The sequence below is a fragment of the Drosophila ficusphila genome, unplaced genomic scaffold (assembly GCF_018152265.1).
Source record: "Drosophila ficusphila isolate 14025-0441.05 unplaced genomic scaffold, ASM1815226v1 contig_414, whole genome shotgun sequence".
Lineage (NCBI taxonomy): Eukaryota > Metazoa > Arthropoda > Insecta > Diptera > Drosophilidae > Drosophila > Drosophila ficusphila.
This window is the reverse complement of record NW_025064328.1, coordinates 15,867,894-15,887,230: the sequence shown is the minus strand read 5'-3', so window position 1 is coordinate 15,887,230 and position 19,337 is coordinate 15,867,894. Positions and strand designations below refer to the sequence as shown.

At 43.8% G+C, this 19,337-nt stretch overlaps 8 protein-coding genes across 8 annotated transcripts; 4 read left to right on the top strand and 4 right to left on the bottom strand.

Moving 5' to 3' along the window:
- Positions 1-273: 273 nt before the first annotated feature.
- Positions 274-2,425, bottom strand: LOC108101926 (Golgi pH regulator). The gene is made up of 7 exons (XM_017206507.2): positions 2,208-2,425; positions 1,875-2,145; positions 1,593-1,818; positions 1,340-1,524; positions 1,100-1,281; positions 855-1,040; positions 274-798 (listed from the first exon to the last, which is right to left on the bottom strand). The coding sequence occupies exons 1-7, from the start codon at positions 2,247-2,249 to the stop codon at positions 523-525; spliced, it is 1,368 nt and encodes a 455-aa protein (XP_017061996.1). The 5' UTR covers positions 2,250-2,425; the 3' UTR covers positions 274-522.
- A 237-nt stretch (positions 2,426-2,662) lies between these two features.
- LOC108101925 (nischarin) lies at positions 2,663-5,609 on the top strand. Its single transcript, XM_043208261.1, has 4 exons — positions 2,663-2,977; positions 3,031-3,266; positions 4,162-5,041; positions 5,102-5,609. The coding sequence occupies exons 1-4, from the start codon at positions 2,764-2,766 to the stop codon at positions 5,245-5,247; spliced, it is 1,476 nt and encodes a 491-aa protein (XP_043064196.1). The 5' UTR covers positions 2,663-2,763; the 3' UTR covers positions 5,248-5,609.
- A 153-nt stretch (positions 5,610-5,762) lies between these two features.
- Positions 5,763-7,559, top strand: LOC108101798. The gene has a single exon (XM_017206274.1). The coding sequence runs from the start codon at positions 5,763-5,765 to the stop codon at positions 7,557-7,559; it is 1,797 nt and encodes a 598-aa protein (XP_017061763.1).
- Positions 7,560-7,757: 198 nt separating this feature from the next.
- LOC108101891 lies at positions 7,758-15,000 on the bottom strand. Its single transcript, XM_017206452.1, has 7 exons — positions 13,987-15,000; positions 13,622-13,926; positions 13,035-13,559; positions 12,888-12,978; positions 11,473-12,332; positions 11,042-11,409; positions 7,758-9,018 (listed from the first exon to the last, which is right to left on the bottom strand). The coding sequence occupies exons 1-7, from the start codon at positions 14,867-14,869 to the stop codon at positions 8,163-8,165; spliced, it is 3,888 nt and encodes a 1,295-aa protein (XP_017061941.1). The 5' UTR covers positions 14,870-15,000; the 3' UTR covers positions 7,758-8,162.
- On the top strand, positions 9,025-11,035 carry LOC108101893. Its single transcript, XM_017206453.1, has one exon. The coding sequence runs from the start codon at positions 9,049-9,051 to the stop codon at positions 10,999-11,001; it is 1,953 nt and encodes a 650-aa protein (XP_017061942.1). The 5' UTR covers positions 9,025-9,048; the 3' UTR covers positions 11,002-11,035.
- Positions 15,001-15,729: 729 nt separating the features above from the next.
- On the bottom strand, positions 15,730-17,088 carry LOC108101945 (lipase 3). The gene is made up of 2 exons (XM_017206530.2): positions 16,953-17,088; positions 15,730-16,875 (listed from the first exon to the last, which is right to left on the bottom strand). Exons 1-2 carry the CDS (start codon positions 17,043-17,045, stop codon positions 15,772-15,774), a joined length of 1,197 nt encoding a protein of 398 aa, XP_017062019.1. The 5' UTR covers positions 17,046-17,088; the 3' UTR covers positions 15,730-15,771.
- A 579-nt stretch (positions 17,089-17,667) lies between these two features.
- Positions 17,668-18,514, top strand: LOC108101800 (probable splicing factor, arginine/serine-rich 7). Its single transcript, XM_017206276.1, has 2 exons — positions 17,668-18,324; positions 18,387-18,514. Exons 1-2 carry the CDS (start codon positions 17,737-17,739, stop codon positions 18,465-18,467), a joined length of 669 nt encoding a protein of 222 aa, XP_017061765.1. The 5' UTR covers positions 17,668-17,736; the 3' UTR covers positions 18,468-18,514.
- On the bottom strand, positions 18,468-19,080 carry LOC108101801 (39S ribosomal protein L41, mitochondrial). Its single transcript, XM_017206278.1, has one exon. It carries the CDS (start codon positions 19,005-19,007, stop codon positions 18,507-18,509), a length of 501 nt encoding a protein of 166 aa, XP_017061767.1. The 5' UTR covers positions 19,008-19,080; the 3' UTR covers positions 18,468-18,506.
- Between the last annotated feature and the right edge of the window lie 257 nt (positions 19,081-19,337).

Here is a 19,337-nt window from a genome sequence, read left to right as displayed (position 1 = left end):
CTAAGGGGATTAGGTTACAGGCATTTTGAGGTATACCAATCCAAAATCCGACATTAATAAGAAAAGTTATAAAATTTTTATAATTGTCCGATTTTTATGAAATTTTTTTCATGTTTCAAGGCTTGTTAAAAACTTGATACTCAACAAAAATGATGGCCGTATTATAAAAAAACTACAATATCATCATCTAGGTCGATTCAGATCGTGATGCTGATCAAAAATATATACACTTTATGGAGTCTAAGGTGTCTCCTTCACTGCATTGCTTACTTCTGAATGAAATTATAATACCCTCGCAAGGGTATAAAAAGTTCTTTGCTTTATTTTACTTTAACAAAAATTGTAACTTTGATTTTTTGTGCATCGATATATAGTTATATGCCTTACAGCATTACATACACGCTGGTATATACAAAGATTTACATAACTTAAAGCTTGCAAAAATTTTGCTAACTGACATAAATCAATTCAGCTTATCCTATTAAAATAGCTGTGAAGCTCTTCCAAGCGCCTAAGCTTGAATCAGTGCAGATCGGAATCGTCTACGCGAACTGGCTTGCGAGACAGATACAAAACGATGATGGTGGTCAATGCGCTGACCAGGAATATGACGTCGAACCAACGATGGTAAAAGTTAAAGTGCAGATTGCCCAGAACTTCAGTGATAATCACCCGATATTCGGCTGGCATGTTCATGCGCATAAGCAGCACTGAAGAACAGAAGTACATGCCCATGATCTGACCTAAGATCAAAACAATGATGTTGCTCGATTTACTCGATGAAATGCGGTAGAAGAACTAAAAAAAAAAACTAGACTTGGCTTATATTCAAATTAAATAGTCTGAACACCTACCTTTGTGAGCGTTAGCAACAACCCTCTTATCGAGGTAACCACTATGCATCCGACAAGGAGAAACGATATATGCTGGTTCCAAAAGGCAAAGTCTATGTCGAATCCGCACCAGTGAATTGCAATCTCTAGGCCGCGGGTCACTGGATCCTTCCGTCCCACTCTATCAAATATAATGTTGATGCAACACTACAGAAAAAAAAAATATAAATTATGTGTGAGCGAATGCGTTTTGGGGTTGGACTTACCATAAAAATCTTATACACACAGTATACACTAAAAAAGTGACCCAAAACATTAAAGTATTTTCCTTTCAATGTTTGAGACCATCTTTGGCGTTCTTCCATGTTTTTCAATGAACTTAGTTCCAAGAAAACAGAGCGCAATAACTCCTCTAAGCCGTAAACTTCCTGTTTTAGTTGATTGATATCTGTAAATCAATAATTAATATTATCAGAACATAGATTTAATGATTTCCTTATAATCACCTTCGCCATTTCCTGTATTGCGTTGAACCGCAGAGGTTAGCATATCCCAAATTCTGGGTTTGGCAGGATGCAGTTTATTGTGATTATAAACGGCTAAGGCAATCCTCCTCTTCTTGGCCGTCAGCATGTCTACCGTTAAGGCCAAACGGCGCTCGAAGCAGATGATGTCATTTCGTGACACTGGCCTGCCAAAAAAGAGAAAGAAGTGCACGTCACACAAAGATAAGAGGGAATTTTATAGCAATTCGATTACTTGATGAAGTAGGCCATGCTTGTGTATGGATAGTTGACGGCACCAAACCCCGAGAGAATGGCCATTACGGTTACCCCAATCACACTAATCCGGGAAACGCCTTGTTCGATCGTAAAGATGCCATGGGAGGCGCTAAGCAACGGAAATGGTTCTCCAATTCTCCAGAGTCCATAGAGAAATACGAACCAACTGAATGTGGTCAGAATTCGGACCCACCTATCGGAAACTATTGAATAGATAGAGTTACTGGGACAACTTTAACTTATAGAGGCGTTCACTTACAGAAGGAAATGCTGTGTATCACAGAGTAACATATGTAAATGGGTATCACAGCCGTCGTCATAAAGAGTAGCAACGTTAGACCCAGTCTCCAATGGAAGTACCTCGAACTGGACTCAAGAACGCCGATAATTTCGAATATTATCAACTCGAACATAGTTATGGACAAGGCGAATGTGGATGAAAATATTAACTGAACGGATATGTGACGTATCTCGTAGTGCTTAAAGAGTTCTTTGTTGAAAAACAGCCAGCCGCCGGCGAAGAATACCATCTGAAAGAAAGGAAATTGGGATTCACTCTTTTCCACATTTCCTAATTGAGACTCCCACTTGCCTGCGACACGAACACGATTACACAGTCGCCCAGGAAGGCCATTTTTGGTCCTAGTCCTCCTTCAGCTCAGATATGACAGTTAATTTGATTGCCTAGTCACTGGCATTGTTTAGTTCAAATAACTAACGCTTAAATCATTTGTTCTTAGAACTGAAAATGCCAACAAGCAAATATAAACAAAAAAAGCCGAATGCCTAACAATCGATAATTCGATAGCACTGAAAGAGGTATGCTTTTTTAATGTTTTTAAAGCTAAATATATCGGTATTAAATGTAGTATTTTTTTTTAGACTTTTACATTCCTAATAATATCACAATATTAACCTTTATATTTTATAATATTATAACGAGATCATGAATCTACATCCTTAGCAAATATATTTCAACAAGAATTTTTTGTAATATTTATATGACCGTAGCTATTTCTAGCTATCTCTATTCGATTTGACAGCATTGCTGGCAACCCTGGCTGATTGAACAATGTTTATCAGATGATTACCTGCTGGATGTGGATTTGGATGCTCGAAAATATCTCAGGCAAGCGGAAAGGACAGCGATGGCTTGCTATTATCGCCAGCACGAGGACACCGCGGTGACGGTTCCGAGGTTCACCAACGAGAACTCCAGCGGTGGGGTGACCTACTACGATGTGAAAGTTCGGGTTGGAAAGGTGGAGTGGCTGGTGGAGAGGCGCTATCGCGATTTCGCTCAGCTCCACGAGAAGCTGGTGGGAGAGATATCCATCAGCAAGAAGCTGCTGCCACCAAAAAAAGGTACGCCCCCAAAGAATATGCTGCAACGACGAAATTAATACGATATTTTCAGCTCGTGGGTAACAGACAGCCCGCGTTCTTGGAGCAGCGACGGGAACAGCTGGAAATATATCTACAGGAACTGCTCATCTACTTCCGAACGGAACTTCCTCGGGCTCTTGCGGAGTTCCTGGATTTTAACAAGTATGACATTATATATTTGCTACAGGATCTTGCCAAACTCTTTAACGAAAGTGGAGATACACTGCTCAGCTCCAAAAAGGAGTACAATCTTTCAGCCCTAGAGGTGAGCTTTTACTCCTTGAAATTAATGTTACGTTTATTCCCCCTCTAACATTATAGTATGTCAAAATTATTAGTATTTAATTTGGTCCAAACTGATCCTTTGCATCTTAGAAACGTACTAAACCGAGTTAGCACAAGGGGCATAAACTATTCCCTGGGAACCCTTCACAAACATAACACTAGCTTCTCTGCAGAACTGGAGAAAACCATAAACTCAGAGATAAACTTTAATAACATAAAAAACCTTAATAAGTACGTCCAACAGCATAGAAAATGGTACCGAGATGACGACTCTAATAATCGGCAGTACTTCAACTACTTGTTACTGGATCCAAGAGTTACCAATAAGCTGAGGGAGCGGGCACCTCAACTTCATCGAATGGATGTTTGGTACACCTTCCTCAGAGCAATTTTCTATGTTGGAAAAGGCAAGGCTTCCCGTCCCTATGCTCACTTAAAAAGAGCCCAGAAGTTTCTGGATGGAACCAATAGTATAACGTTAGTCAAGGACCCAAAACTAGCTTTAATAGTGACCATTTGGAAAGCTAATCGTGGAGTCTTATTAATCTGTGCTTTTTGCGGCATCTCGTCACATGATGCTGAAACCCGTGAGGCATCTATTATTGATGCCCTCAGTATGAATCACTTGACTAACCGCCGATTGGGTGTCTACTGCGGTCCAGCTCGGACCAGTTTATCAAGTAGAGAGCGAAAGTATCTTGGCATAGCGTTGCTTTACAAACTAATGACAAAATTTCTGGCCTCCGAAGAGTGTGAATTGTATCCTTTGTTAGACTCAAAATCTGCTATAAACAAGGCTGCAGCGGCAGCTTAAAATATAGCCTTGTAAAATTTCGGATTACTATCTTTGTTTTTATTTTGCTACCTCCTTCCAGGTCTTTGCTATCAGTGAGCGACTTAGTCTTCCCTGTCCGCCGAGCATGAATCACGGTGGAAAATATGACTTCTCGCATGTACTGGACTTTTGCACGCAGCTTGTGGCTTTGGTGGTAACTCCAGTAAAGGACAACGCCAGCTATGCCCAGGACTACAATACGGTGGATGTGCCCATTGGGCGGAGTAATATCATTCCAAACAGACTAAAATTTAATCTGAATGCGTTTCGCAATCTCAAGACGCTTAAGTTCTCAGCCTTGTCCACGGAAAACATCGTAGACATCGAACTTCTAAAGCCGACTCTTCAGACAATCTGTGTCCACAATACAACCATACAGAACATAAACCAAGTGCTGCTCTGCGATAATCTGCACAAGCACTGTGATGTGCCGAGCCTGCTGCCAGAGACAATTACTGCATCGTCATCTAATTCTGTTTCTCCTACTTCTAATGGCAGTGTCTTAGTCAGTGCGGACGCGTGGCAAGAGATATCAGAACTGGATCTCACTGGCAACCTGCTTACTCAAATCGATGGCAGCGTGAGAACAGCTCCAAGACTGAGACGACTGATACTGGATCAGAATCGAATTCGAACCGTCCAAAATCTTGCCGAGCTTCCCCATTTGCAGTTGCTTTCTTTGTCCGGAAATCTGATAGCAGAGTGCGTCGATTGGCACCTAACGATGGGAAATCTCGTCACTCTAAAGCTGGCTCAAAATAAAATCGCGAACCTAAGTGGTCTGAGGAAATTGCTTTCACTGGTTAATTTGGATCTAAGCTCAAATCAGATTGAAGAGCTCGATGAAGTTGATCATGTCGCCAATCTTCCGCTCCTAGAGACTCTTCGACTAACTGGTAATCCTCTGGCAGGCAGTGTCGGTAAGTTAACGGTCTAATAAAAATGAATTTATTTCTCATAGCTTATATCCTACCGCTAAGACTATCGTCCCCGTGTATTGGCCCGATTCCACGAACGTGCTGCTGAAATATCTCTGGATAATGAACCTGGCAATCAGCAGGAGCTGGACACTGCTCTAGTCTTGTCCGCTCTACTGCAATCTAAGCAACGACAGCAACAGAAATGATTCTTGTCTCACAAGAAAGTTCTTGATATTGCAACTTTACAAATCTCTCAAAGAATATCTCACCTTATTCCAAACGTATTATTGATTAATTTTTCCTTTGATAACCCCCAAACAAATATCGCTATGTAAAGGTTGTGGACTTTTCAAAAATTGGAGATTTTAGTTATTGATATTTCCCTTGTTTAGGCGTAATTATAACTTATTTTCTGTGTCTTGTATATTTCCACACGTTTTCAGTAAATTTGTATGTTTTTTGTCCGCCCTAAGTGCAATAAATCCAATGCTCACCTCCAAATAAATAGTTAAGTAAATAAATAAATTATATTATATATCCTGACAAAAACTATGAATAATGATTGACCAATTGTATTGCATTGTAATATATGTATTAATTTTCCTGCATTTCTGATCATTGATAAGGCTAATCAATGCCGATTATATTTAATCATTCAATTATTTTCTACCTTATAAGTCTGAGGCAGGGACGTCGAGATGTCACAGCATAATCAACCACCATGCGCAAAGTTCTTGTAATCCTGTTGCTACTTTCCGCTCGTGCTCAGTTGCAACTCACTAGTAGAGGTTATAACATGACTTTAGTGAAAACAGTGTTAACTGTCATCCGCAGAAAGGAGAATTGGAGAAACACTCCGATCTTTGTGGGGACCGATACGAGTTCAAACGAGCTAAACAATCTGATGAATTGGCTTCAACATACGATTAATGTAACTTGTCACACGGTGGATACATCAATACCTCCCCAAAAGGAGTATCCTCTTGGCCACTATAAAATAAATGTGGATAGCTCGCTGTGTTTGCTATTTTGCCAAAGCACCCAGGAATTGATTTGGTTTAATCTAGATAAAGGACTTCGAAAATTGCGCCTTATCCGGCTGATTGTCGTTTTGCCCAACAAAAGAAGTGCGTCTTACAAAGCTATAACAAACATATTCAGGAGGTTGTGGCAATTTCAGTTCCTAAAAGTCCTTGTTTTGCACAATAATCAAGTTTACTCATACACTCCGTATCCATCTGTTCGATTTTACAAGGTAGATATGGATTCTGACTCGTTCTTTCCGCCACGTACTTTGGATTTCCAAGGCTATGTGGTCTCTACTCCAGTGGAGAATGATATTCCACGAGTGTTTTTTGTGCGAAGCCAAGAAACAGGGCGAAGGCAAATACGGGGATTTGGATATCGCACATTCGTGGAGTATCTGCATCGCCACAACGCCACGTTGCAAGTAAGTAATCCCCACCAGGACCATGCCATTAACAAAAGTGTGAATATGGGAAGGATTATGCAGCAGATAAGGGATGGCCTCTTGGAGATCTCTATGCATCCGTATGTGGACGTACCGGAGGATGTGGGAGATCACAGCTATCCATTGGTGGTAGGCACCAATTGCCTCATAGTTCCTGTTAGAAATGAGATACCACGTCACACGTATCTGCTGCTGCCCCTCAGTCAATGGAGTTGGGTTCTTCTGCTGGTATCTGTAATCTATATCAGCGGAGTGCTCTACTGGATTCAGCCCGGACTAGAAGATCAAACCTGGGATCAGCGGATTGGGCTTAACCTTTTGGATAGCATAAGCAGAGTTATATACACCTGCTCCCCCTCAAGGGTTTACAGTCCCACACTGAGATATTTTATGGTGTCGTTACAGCTCACCATTTTGGGATTTGTGATTACAAACCTTTACAGCATTCAGTTGGGAAGCTTTTTCACTACTCTGGTGGTGGGTGAGCAGGTAGACAGCATGGAACAGCTTATTCAGCAGCACCAAAAAGTACTGGTAAAGCAATACGAGATCAGTACTTTTCTGCGACACGTAGAACCGCGATTAGTTGGCGAAGTGAGTAGACTTTTAGTGGGCGTCAATGCCGATGAGCAGGTGTCCGCTCTTCTGGGATTCAACCGCAGCTTCGCCTACCCCTTTACCTCCGAACGGTGGAGTTTTTTTTCGCTGCAACAACAATATGCGTTCAAACCTATCTTTAGGTTCTCATCCGCCTGCCTGGGATCGCCGATCATTGGTTACCCGATGAGGAAAGACTGCCACCTGCAGTCGTCTCTTAACATATTCATCATGCGAGTCCAGGCGGCAGGGCTTCTGCAGCACTGGGTCATTTCTGATTTCAACGATGCCATGCGCGCTGGTTATGTGAGACTCCTGGACAACGTTCTTGGATATCAGTCCCTGGATATCGACTCCTTACGACTGGGATGGGCTGTGCTTGGATGTGGATGGCTATTGTCTGGTATGATTTTCCTCTTCGAACGCTGGCGTTTCTACCATCGCCAATAATTTAACCAATTTCGACCATAATAGTCGGCCCAATGATCTGCGCAATGGCCCACTTACCAATGACAAGTAAAGCGTAATAAGGACCACCACAAAGTAATAAGAAAACCAATTTCGACCTTAATAGTCGGCCTAATGATTTGCGCAATGGCCCAGTTACAATGGCCCTATCACCAATAAAAATTAAAGCCTAATGAGGAGTACATTTATTAAAATTAAAATGTATTTGTGACATTTACAACTGATTATATTTTGATATCCAAATGAGTTTAATGTATTAGATATATTTAAAATTTAAGGATACAGAACCAACTGTAGGGAATCTCTTGCTATTTGCTATGAAATATGCGAATCTGGTATAATCGACTTTTGTGCACCCGAGATTTCAATCGTTAATTTATGTCGAAACAGCTTAACATTTTGTGCTTAAATAGATGCTATACAATTTTAACTGCCTTCGTATTGTATTTGTTTGTGATTAGGTTTGTCTGTTATGAATCCGGGGTATAACCAGTGGGTGATCAAAATGTTAGGGACTGGCTCGAACTAGTAGTTCTGCCAGTGGAGAGTGTAGTCGCGTGATTTCATCTTCCCATGTGGCTTATATCATTGCGGGTGGTGGTGGTGCTGGGCGTGATAGTGCTGTTGCTCGGCAGCGGCCACTGCATCAAACATGGGCGTGTGGACCTCGCCCAGAAACTGTGGCGTCGGCGGAGCATTTGGCTCGGAGAGCTCTCCAATTAGTGGCATGTCAATGTCTGTGGCCAACGAGCTCTGTCCGTAGTTGCTCAAGCCATAGGGTTGCTGTTGCTGGTGCTGCTGCACCACCGAAACTTGAGCGTAGTCCGGAGTGGCCTGCACCTGCTGCTGAGGGTCCAGCATTACGGGAGCAGCCTCCATTTCCCCGAATTGTATTGGACCAGGCTGCTGCACCGGCATGCTCTGGTGAACAGGCAGACTCTGCACGGGTTGGTGCTCCACTGGCGCCGATAAGTACTCAGGTTGCAGTTCGGACTGAGGCTCATCGTGTGGTTCTTGCTCCTGCATCTGCTGGTGGTGCTCCACTTCGTGATGGTGCTGCTGCAAATGGTGATCTTCCTGCGACGGCATAATGTCGGAGTTCTGATCGGTGACATCATCGGCGGGCTCACTTATTTCTGCACCCTCGCCCGAGGTCTCCCCATCGCGTCGCACCAAGCCCAACATATCCAACATATTGCGCTTCACGGCATTCTCATTGGCCGCCTCCAAACTGGGATAGCAGGTGCTCAGCCCGCAGTTGGCCAAGTGCTGGGCCATCTTGTTGCCGTTGCCAGTGGCAAAGCCGCAGATGCAGTGCATCTCCTGTGGCATATTCACTTCCATGGCGTCCACAAAGTTTCCGTTACAGTCCACGCCATGACGGAATTGCGCTCGTTCGCAACAAGTCTGGTAATTGCACTTAACACAGTGCAGCCAGCCGCTAAAAATATAGAGGGAAAATATATATTTAATGAGTTATATCCTTAAAAACACTCAACCAAACCCATTACGACATATCAATCAGATGACTTTCCGCGATAAGACCAATCGAGGTCTAATAAATCGCATTAAATCAATTATCTGCTGGCTTATAAACCCTCTTCCTGTGGGCTCACCTGTCATAAACAAGTTAACCACCATGTGCAAAGTGTGGCTTCTGTACCTGTTATTAATCCCGGAGCTCACAAAAAGTGATTACAATGTGACTTTTCTAAAGGGCGTTTTAAGAGTCATATCTTCCCGGGATCAGTGGACGATTACTCCAATTTTTATAGGACACAACACCAACCAATACCAGCTAAATGATCTGGTTATTTGGCTTCATGAAACAATGGGAGTGACTACTGTAACGACGAATTCATTTATCAAACCTGAAGAGCTACGACCGCTTGGCCATATTAATGTGACTAGGCACAACGCTATTAGCTTGGTCTTTTGTCCTGAAAGACAGGATCTGGTTTGGTTTACTTTGGACAGTGGTCTGCGAAAATTACGTCGCACTCGAGTGATCATCATGCTGCGCTCTCAAAGAAGTGGTTCTTATAGGGCTATGTATGCCATATTTAAAACACTGTGGCATTATCAATTTCTAAAAGTTCTTGTTCTGCATAAGAATCAGATTTACTCATACACACCGTATCCGTCAGTAAAATTCTTCAAGCTGAACATTGACTCAAATCCCCTTTTTCCACTTGAGACGAGGAACTTTCAAGGTTATGTGGTCTCCACCCCAGCGGAAAATGATATTCCAAGGGTGTTTCATATTCAAGATGCTAGTACAGGACACCCACAGATGCGGGGATACGCCTATCGCGCCTTTGTGGAGTATTTAGACCATCATAACGCTTCACTACAGCTGACCAACCCCGAACAGAATCTTGACCCCACAACAAGTGTGAATATGATCCGGATTTTGCAGTTGATAATAGACGGATACTTGGAAATCTCCCTGCACCCGTACGTTAGCACACCTGCCAACGCTGTCAAAAGTTATCCACTCTTAATATACCCTAATTGTTTGATTGTCCCCGTGCGAAATGAGATCCCCCGACATATGTATCTACTGCGTCCATTTCATTTGTACAACTGGTATATTCTGCTTGTCGGAGTGGTATACATAAGCGCAGCTCTTTATTGGATGAGTTCAAAAACAGAAGAAACTAGCTGGGAACAGCGCTTGGGCTTAAGTTTTCTGGACGCGGTGACCAAGATCCTGTTCATCAGCTCTCCCATAAGAACTTACAGACCCACCTACCGCCACTTCATAGTTTTCTTCCTCCTTTCCATCCTAGGATTTATAACCACAAGTTGGTACAACATTCAGTTGGACAGCTTTTTCACAGCCTTGGTGGTGGGAGAACAAGTGAATAGCATGGAGCAACTCGTCGAGCAGCAGCAGAAGGTTCTTGTCAAGGAGTACGAAATAAACACCCTCCTGCGCCATGTAGAACCTCATTTAGTGGACCAAGTGGCTCCCCTTTTGGTGAGCGTAAATGCCAGCGAACAAGTATTTGCCCTACTCAGTTTTAATCGCAGCTTCGCATATCCATTCACTGAAGAACGCTGGCAGTTTTTCGCCATGCAGCAGCAGTATGCCTTCAAGCCGATCTTTCGCTTTTCATCTGCCTGTCTGGGATCGCCACAGATTGGTTATCCAATGCGAATTGACAGCCACTTGGAGCCGAGCCTCAACCGTTTCACCATGAAAATTCAGGATGCGGGACTGCTTACACACTGGCTTGTTTCCGACTTCAATGATGCCTTGCGGGCTGGATATGTAAGGCTTCTTGATAATGTCCTGGGTTATCAAGATATTAATGTGAACACTTTGAGACTGGCCTGGTTTGTTTTGGGAATTGGTTGGCTACTGTCCGCATTGGTTTTCACTTGCGAGCACTGGCACCCTTGGCAACTTTATGCTTGACTTTGTTAATAAATTTATATAATATCGCCTTTTGACTTACGTGTAATGTGTTTCCTCGCTGGCGAAATCCGTGTTGCACTCTGCACAAGTCTTGCCCTCCAGGAAAGCAAAGAATACTGGTCGCTTATAGGTGGAGAACGGAGGCTGCTCCCGGTGATGAGTGCGAATCTTCGGCGGTGGAATTAACAACGAGTTGTTAAGCAAAAGACGCACCGGTCTGTTGGTTTTGATCATGCTGACATGGTGCTGCACGGCGTGTTGCTTAAGATCTCCTTTCTCGAGGAAGGTAAGCGAGCACTTCTGGCAGCGCAGCGATGGATCCCGTTTGTTGATGTGCTCGTCCAAATGCAGGAAATAGTGTTCAATGCGCAGCTGGTTAACAACGCCGCGCTTGGAGAAGTAGAATATCTAAAAAGTGGGAAACCCGATTATGTAGTCATTGAAGATTATTTACTAGCCAAATCTACTTACATCCAAGCAGTAGGGACACTGCAAAAAGTTCTGGTGTTTGTGGTCGTCATAGAAATGCCTGACCAGATCTCGGTGCGAGGATGAACGATATCCGCAAGAGTGACACCAGTATGGCAGCTCCAGCGTGCTGTGTGCCTTCTGCAGATGGGCTGTCAGGAGGTGCAAGGAATTGTGACGCTGCTGGCAGATTAGACAGTAGTAGGAGGGCGAGCCCTCCGTCTTTGTCTCGGTTGGATGCATGATCTGATTGTGCTTGGCTAAAACCGACTCCGTGGGGTGTTTCTCCAGGCAGAACAGGCACTGGAACTGGTGCTGCTTGCCCTCGGGAGAGATATGCGATACAAGGTGGGTCTGGAGCTTCTCGTTAGAATCGAAGGAATCGCCGTTCAAGCAGATGGGACACTCCACAGTCTTTGCCAGATTAATGTGGGCGGTTCGCGGTGTATTGTATGGGAACATCTCGTAGTACTCGTCCGTGCCATCGCTTATGCCGTAGTACAGCTCCTCGAGGCCTCTTAGATCGTCCTCCTCCTTCTTGATAATCACCGGCATCTTATCATCCTTTTCCCTTGGTTTTTTACCCAATGTTTTTGCTGCAAATGCTTTGGCTGCCATGGATTTGGCCAGGGCTTTGGCTGACGCTGGCCCTGCTTTGGAGGCTGTTGCTTTATCTCCTTTTGGTTGGTTGGTACTGCCCGGAGGACGACCTGGACCCTTCTTAATTGGCATTAGGGGAGGCGGAGTGCTCACTGGATTTGGTGGACGGCCGCGCTTGGCTCCAGTGGAAACTCCATCCCTCTCGCGATCCTTCTCCTTCTTTAAAACCTTGCTGGAGGAAACGTAGTCTGCATCGTTGATTGCTGAAAACAAATACAAAAATATTTACAAAATGGACTCAAACAGTTGTTAAAATGATTGCAGGGTATACAAACTCCTTATAGCTTATATTCTAAACTCATCCTTGATTTTCCAATTTAAATGTGGCATCCACAAACAAAGCGAATCAAATTAATTTTACGTGTTTTTGCGTTTTATCACTCCAAATGAAAAGGAAATCAAATAAAAACATAGTTCTTAAATTTCTTTATTGGTTGTTCTCTTATTAGTGCGTGTTTAAAATAAAATAACACAAACGATGCCAGAATATAAAACTTAAATTTTAGTGTAGGTAACATGTGACTCATGTACTTCTTTTAACGATTCAGAAATTCTGAGATCGCATTATACATCAGGGAAGGTGAAACAAATCGACCTAAGCTTCACATTTGGCTTCGATTTTCCGAAGATAATAAAACAGATAAAAACATTTCACTTTGGAGTGAAAAACGCAGGCATTTGCTTAACCGATTATCATTACGGATTATTCTATTCACGGCCTAAATTATAACTGGGTAGAAAAGTACGAAAGTACTAACGTTTCTTGAGGCGCTTAGGAGCGGCATTCGCTGGTGTTTCCTTGTAGTTAGCGGGCAGAACACTCCAGTCCTTGAACGGATTGGTGGCCACCTAAACGGAAAAGGCATTAAGTGATTGTTGTTAAATATTTTTATATTTCTGATTACCTGATACAGGCGCTGAGTGATGGTCTCGTTGGTTGTGACCCTAGTCTGCTCAGCGATGTGTATAATAATGTTGTTAAATGCCTGCAGGGCATAGGTGCCGAAGGACTCACGCCAAACCAGTTCGTCAAGGAATTGCTGAATCATCTGGCGAGAGAGCAGCGACAATGTGTTCTGGAACATGCGCGGGACAATGCGACGCAGGTACTCCATAACCGCAGAGTTGTTATGCTTGGCCGTGTTGTCGGTAGCAGCTGCCTGTACTATGTTCTTGAATCCCATGCTAAAGAGGGTAATTTTGTCCACAGTTAAGTCAATGCAAATGGTGCTGTCCTTGTGCACCCAACGCGAGAGTGGTTCCAAAATGGCCTGGAAACGTTTTTTATAGTTGCGATCGCCATCGGTGATCGGCTCCACGGCCCGCAGACGAATTGATTTTTCTGCATAGTCATAGACGCCCAAAACCTCAACCTTAACTTGGCGTTGGGAGCCGTCTTGGGAGGTGGTGCCCAGGGAAATGACACCCACCTGTAGATATACAAAACATGTTATTACCAAAGGTGATTTTAGTCATACCATATTCTAGTTACCTCCACAAACTTGCCGGGTCCTCCCAGCTTCTTGCACTTCTGATGCACTGCTAAGGTACAAATGGCCCTAAGCCAGGTGTAGATTCCCTTAATGTAGACACTGTCCACCTTAACCCACTGCACTACGTTCTGTATGCTGGTCTGGCAGGCCCAGTGGTAGATAAGTTTAAGCAGGAATGTGGGCGGGTGCTGAGCTCCTTCAAAAATGGAATTGTTGAACACAGAAACAAAGCGATAAGGGCAGCATTCGCTAATCCACACATATCCACCAGTATAGGGGAACTTGGTCACATCCGAATAGATGCCTTAATAAAAGAAATATGAAAGTAGATGGGTGCGTGATGCAAGGCTCTTTAAAAACTCACCCAACTTTAGTTCGTTATTACGATGGTTAATGCAGTGTTGTTGGGCTCGAAGGAGTCCTTCCTGGAGCAGCCACTCGCAAAACTTGTTAGGCGTCAGCATGAGCACCAGCTTGACCTTTGAGTCCAGCTTACTGCGTGTGGCAGCCATGTCCTTCACTTTGAGATAGGGCTTGGCCAGCACAACGAGAGAGGGGTATGTCTTGCCCTGCATCTTGTTGTCCTTGCCATCCTTGCCGTCCTTGGTGTCTTTGCTCTCATCGGTGCTGCCCACCACGAGGCCACCCACCGAGTTGACTTCGGCGGGACGGTAATTCTTGGGTGGCGATTCAATGTCCGGCTTAGATTCCTTCAGCAATTTGCTGCTCTTAAGAATGGGTGAAGACTTTCCAGAAGAAGTGGATGCAGCGGCTACCTTTTTGCCCAGTTTTGGACTGTTTGACGAGGATGCATTAGCCACAGCGACCGCTTTTTTGCCCGCCGACAAGGCCAGCCGCTTGGCCAGTGGCACATCGTCGTCTCCCTCGTCGGAAGACTCCAGGTAGGCGATGTTGGAGGGCTGCCGCGGAGGACGGCCGCGCCCACGACCGGTGCCAGTGGATGGGGTTGCGGGTGTAGGCGGTGGATCCGCTGCCTTAGGCGGCTTCTTGGGTAGCGTGGCCTCCTTCAGCTCCTGCAGCACCTTGCCCTTGAAGGAGTAGGCCTGAAACACCTGGCCGCTAAAGAGTTCCTTCCCCTCGTTAGCGCTCACAGCGCTCTTCAGCGCCCCCTTCACTGCGTTGTGCTCGTTCGTGATCTTCTCGTAGTACGCCAATTGTGCCGGCGACAGCTCCTCCACCCAGAACTCCATGTCCAGGGAAATTTCACTTCTCGTAACGCGCGTCATCGTGAGGCTTACTATTTACCCGACCACTAGGCCAGCTAAGGCGTTATTTTCAAATCAATTTAGCGCTGATAAAATTTTTTCTTCGCTCGAATTAGCTTTTTTTGCGTGGATGTACCTGCTAGTGTGGACAAAAATCGATGACACTATCGATTGTGCTTGGTTTAAGGCTTGGGTATCGGCAGTTGCGATAATTATTAAAATATACCTATGAAATAGATCACAACTTAATAATTCAGTTTTTAAAATTAACAGATAGGTACTCATTGATAAAATGATTTAGTGTATTTACTTAATTTTTATTCAAAGTTTAAAGTTAAGTTTGTTTTCGAACTACTTTTTATTGATTAAACTTGTAAACAGTTAAATTGGAATATGTTAATTAGTTTTAATAAATCATGATTTTAAAATAAAATATAGTAAAGACCTAAATTAGTTTTCACTGCAGGAATTTCCTATTAGTAGAATTTATGACGTTCCATGAGTGTTTCCTTAGTATCGATTTTTCTGAAAGCAAAAAAAAACATATCGATACTTACCACTTTAAAAATGAAGACAACCCTAACAAACAGCGCATTTTCTGAAAATTTTAAAATCCACGCTAAATATTACTTTGCATTTTATTTCGACAAAGAAAACGAAATGATTTTTTTGTTTTTTAAGTTGTATTTTATTTCTCTAAAAATAAACGTAACACTAGATATACCGCTTGCAAATGGGTTTAACCATTATTTTAAGCCCAAAGCAATGTGCGCTGTTAACTGAAGTGCCACCATTTGAATTCGAATTTATGACCACTTATAAATTATCGTTTCATTAGCTACCTAAGACCCCCGATTAAGTAGTCCCCTCGTCAGTGGAACTTTTTTTATCACAACGTCTGTCGCTTTATTTGCAGCGCACGTTTATGCATTGTTGATGTCATCGATGACCCGGTCATAAAGAATTTCCTTAACATTCAGTCCCCAAAGGAAGTCGATGTGGTTCCACTTTTCCTGCGGCAGGCGATATGCGCTTCGCAGGGCACTCGGATTCATGGTGTACCTTAGGCGATCCACGTCGATCAGACTGGCGAAGTAGTCGTTATCACTGTAGTAAAGGTAGGTGGGCACCTCAATGCCCTCTACATCGTATTCCGGCGGAGTCTTGCTGCTGTACTCCTTCTTGTTGCGCGTTTTGCCATAGTCAAACTGTCGGAAGTAGCCGGAGTTGTACTCCTGCAGGTAGTGGAAGATTTGATTCACAGAGCATCCGGCCGGGGTGGTTGCCATAATTTCAGGCAGCATGGTTTCGTTGATGTACGGCGAGTTCCAGCCACCCAAAAGAAACAGGGTGTTGGTGCACATGAATTGCGAAATGGCCTCATCATTACAAAGAATAGCTCCAAACAGGTTCATCAACTGGGTATTAGGAAGGAATTCCGCACTGCCGAACAGCTCCACGAAGGCGTTGGGCTGACCCAGCAAAGGACCTCCAACTGTAGCCAAAGGACTCTCCATGTGCTCCATCCAGGCAACAGGAGCCAGCAGATGAGCTGACCTAATGCGACTCTTGAAACGGGGGATCATCGAATTGAGGACAAAGAAGGAAGTGGTTCCCTGGGAGTGACCCACGTAAGTCAGTTGATCCACACCCGTGCGGTAAAGGACGTAGTCCATCATAGCGGGCAGATCGTATATACCAATGTCGTGCCACTCAAAGTTCCAGAAGGGTTGCAGCAGCGGGGATTTGGTGGCATGCTTCTTGGAGTAGGTGTTACCCCTGGCATTGCCCATCCAAACATCATAACCCTCCTCTGAAAGTAAATAGGCCAGTCCACTGTGAGGTCCTCCAAGCACCCAATCGGAAGAGGAGCAGAGTAGTCCATGCATAAGAAAGACTACAGGACGTGGGCCATCGTCCCCAGTGTTTTTGGAGTAAGGAATGCGATGCATGGTCAGGATGTAACCATCGGAGGTCTGCACATCGTGTTCCTCCAGCTCGTATCCATGTCCCCTAACGATGGTGACCTGAAAAAAAATAAAAAAAAAAAAAAATGTCTGGATTAGTAAAAACCTTCAGGAGCCATTGATGTCCTCTAACTTACAGTGGTCACTGAACTGGCTCGTCCTGCATCCGCTGGCAGGGCTGTAGCCAATCCCAAACTTAACAAACCCGCTATTAATTGTAGGAGCCACATTTTGTATTCCACAGGTGCAGGTGCTTTGAGTTCTGACTTGGCCGCCCTTGCCTTTTATATGCCCCCCAGGAACTTGATAAGGATTCCTAGATTTGGCCAACTGATTTATGGCTGTTTATTTTTGCCTTCTAAGTAGTTTCATTCGCCAAGACTGATAGATCGTGTGGGAATTTCGATTCGAGGTGATTTAGCTGGTTACTGGTTAATGGCGATAAGGCTTTCCTATCGTTCGTTAATCATGATGACTTCAGATTACGTATAATTGGTATGAGTTTAGGAGCAATTAGTATTTCCTGTTCATATTCAAGGTGTTCCAATTGAACTGCGTTTTTATAAAACTTTGTGTCTGTGCTTACCGCGAGCACTGACCCTAACTTTTATTAATCTTTGATCAACACGTTTGCAATGTTGACATTATAAAATCTTTTTACTTATTTTAGTAGAATGTGCAAAGAACATAAGTTATATCAATTTAATATACCACAGCATAATAATATGAAATAAATTCTTAAGAACTAATTTTGTATATGAGAGGTTGTAAAATTTGAAATTCGCGCTGCACTATTATTATTTAAAAGTAGGTCTTATCGATAATATTAAAATCGATTTCCATATAGAACAAACGGACATTGTCATCCCCAATATTTGCCAATTACATTTTTTAATCAAGAATTTTTGTTTGGATTAAATAATGAGAGATCGCGATCGGCGTGACAGAGATCGTGACAGGGAAAGGGATAGAGACAGAGAACGGGAGAGGGACAGAGATCGAGAGCGGGATCGCGACAGACGTTATCGTTCGAAGTCGCCCGCCAGAAGTAGCCGGCAGAGCTCGAAGTCTAAGAAAAAGAAATCTAAGAAGTCAAAAAAGTACTCCCGCAGAAGTCGCAGCAGCAGCCGCAGCTCCTCGAGGAGCTCCACCAGTAGCAGGAGCAGTTCTCGAAGTCGGCACAGCAAAAGCAGGAGCAGGGACCATAACAAATCTCGGTCAACGTCTCAGAGGACCACAAGGGCTCCCAGCTCCGAAAGCAATTCCCGATCCGCCACTACACCTGCCACTATTGGCCCCATAAAAGCCATCGATTTGCTGGACACCAAAGTGCAGAAGACGCTGGAGACCATAGAGGAGGACTCCTTCAAATCGGCCTCGTTCTTCAGCTCACGCGATTCAAAGGAGACCTCGGAGAAAGTGATTATCGACCTGAACAACGAAACGGTCACAGTACAGACCAAGCCAACCGTTCCAGTCCGAAACGAAGATGTAATATTCCATCCCAACGTGAGTGGTGCTCTAGGTGCATCAATTTATTTTCTAAAATCTTTAACTCATAATCATTGCAGTTTCTCGGCGAACCGGATCTCAAGGCAGAGAAGTGGTTGCGCAAGCTCTACAATTACCGCCAAAAGTACATGCAGGAGTAATCGAGTTTATACTTTATTTAAGAAACAATAAACCTATCACTAGAATATGTCGCTGCCGGTTTTTCGGGCACGTTGCAAGGCCTCCTCCGAAGTCAGCTGTTCGTTAGCCGAGGGCTCCTTGGCACTGCCATCTGCCTGCAGGTTTCCCGCCTTGAAGTCCTCGATGACCTTTTGGGAGTAGACGGCATTAAACAGATCCAAGCTGGTGAATTCCGATTGGACAACGTCTGGAGCTTTGTATGACACGTAGGGCTTCAGCTTGCAGTCGGTCAGGTCGGGCACTATGATTTCCGGTATCTTTTCGGGAATCTCCACGTACTGCCCATCCACAATTATGCCCGTGTCGCGTACCCCACGCTTGTGAATGGCTACCGGCGAATTGGCCATCGTTTTCTGGGCCTCCTTCACCACGCGCGTTCCCCGCTTGTTGTACACATTGAATTTTCGGAAGTTTCGCTTGCCCTCCAAAACTGATGAAGTACTAATGCTTCTCTGCTGGCATCGGAGTACCATGGGCGCTAGTTTAATACAGTTATTCATTGTAATTTGAATTTACACCTAGAATAATGATTAAATAACAAAAGGAACAGCAGCTTAACAGCTGTTTTTTACGGTAGAGATGGCACTTTTCTCGATAAATCGATAAGCAAAAAGACCCCCATTGTAAATTTGGTTGAACGAATTTTTCGCTGCGTTAAACCTAAATTGTATACATATTTATTTATAAAGTTCGATGTTTAACAAATATTTCGCGCTCGTTAGGGCTTAAGTAATGTCATCCAAAAGGTTTTTTGTTCCCTAAACTGTTGGCAAATCAGAAACAACCAAGTTATTTCCAGTGTATCAAGCAACCATCCCTAGCTTGTCGAT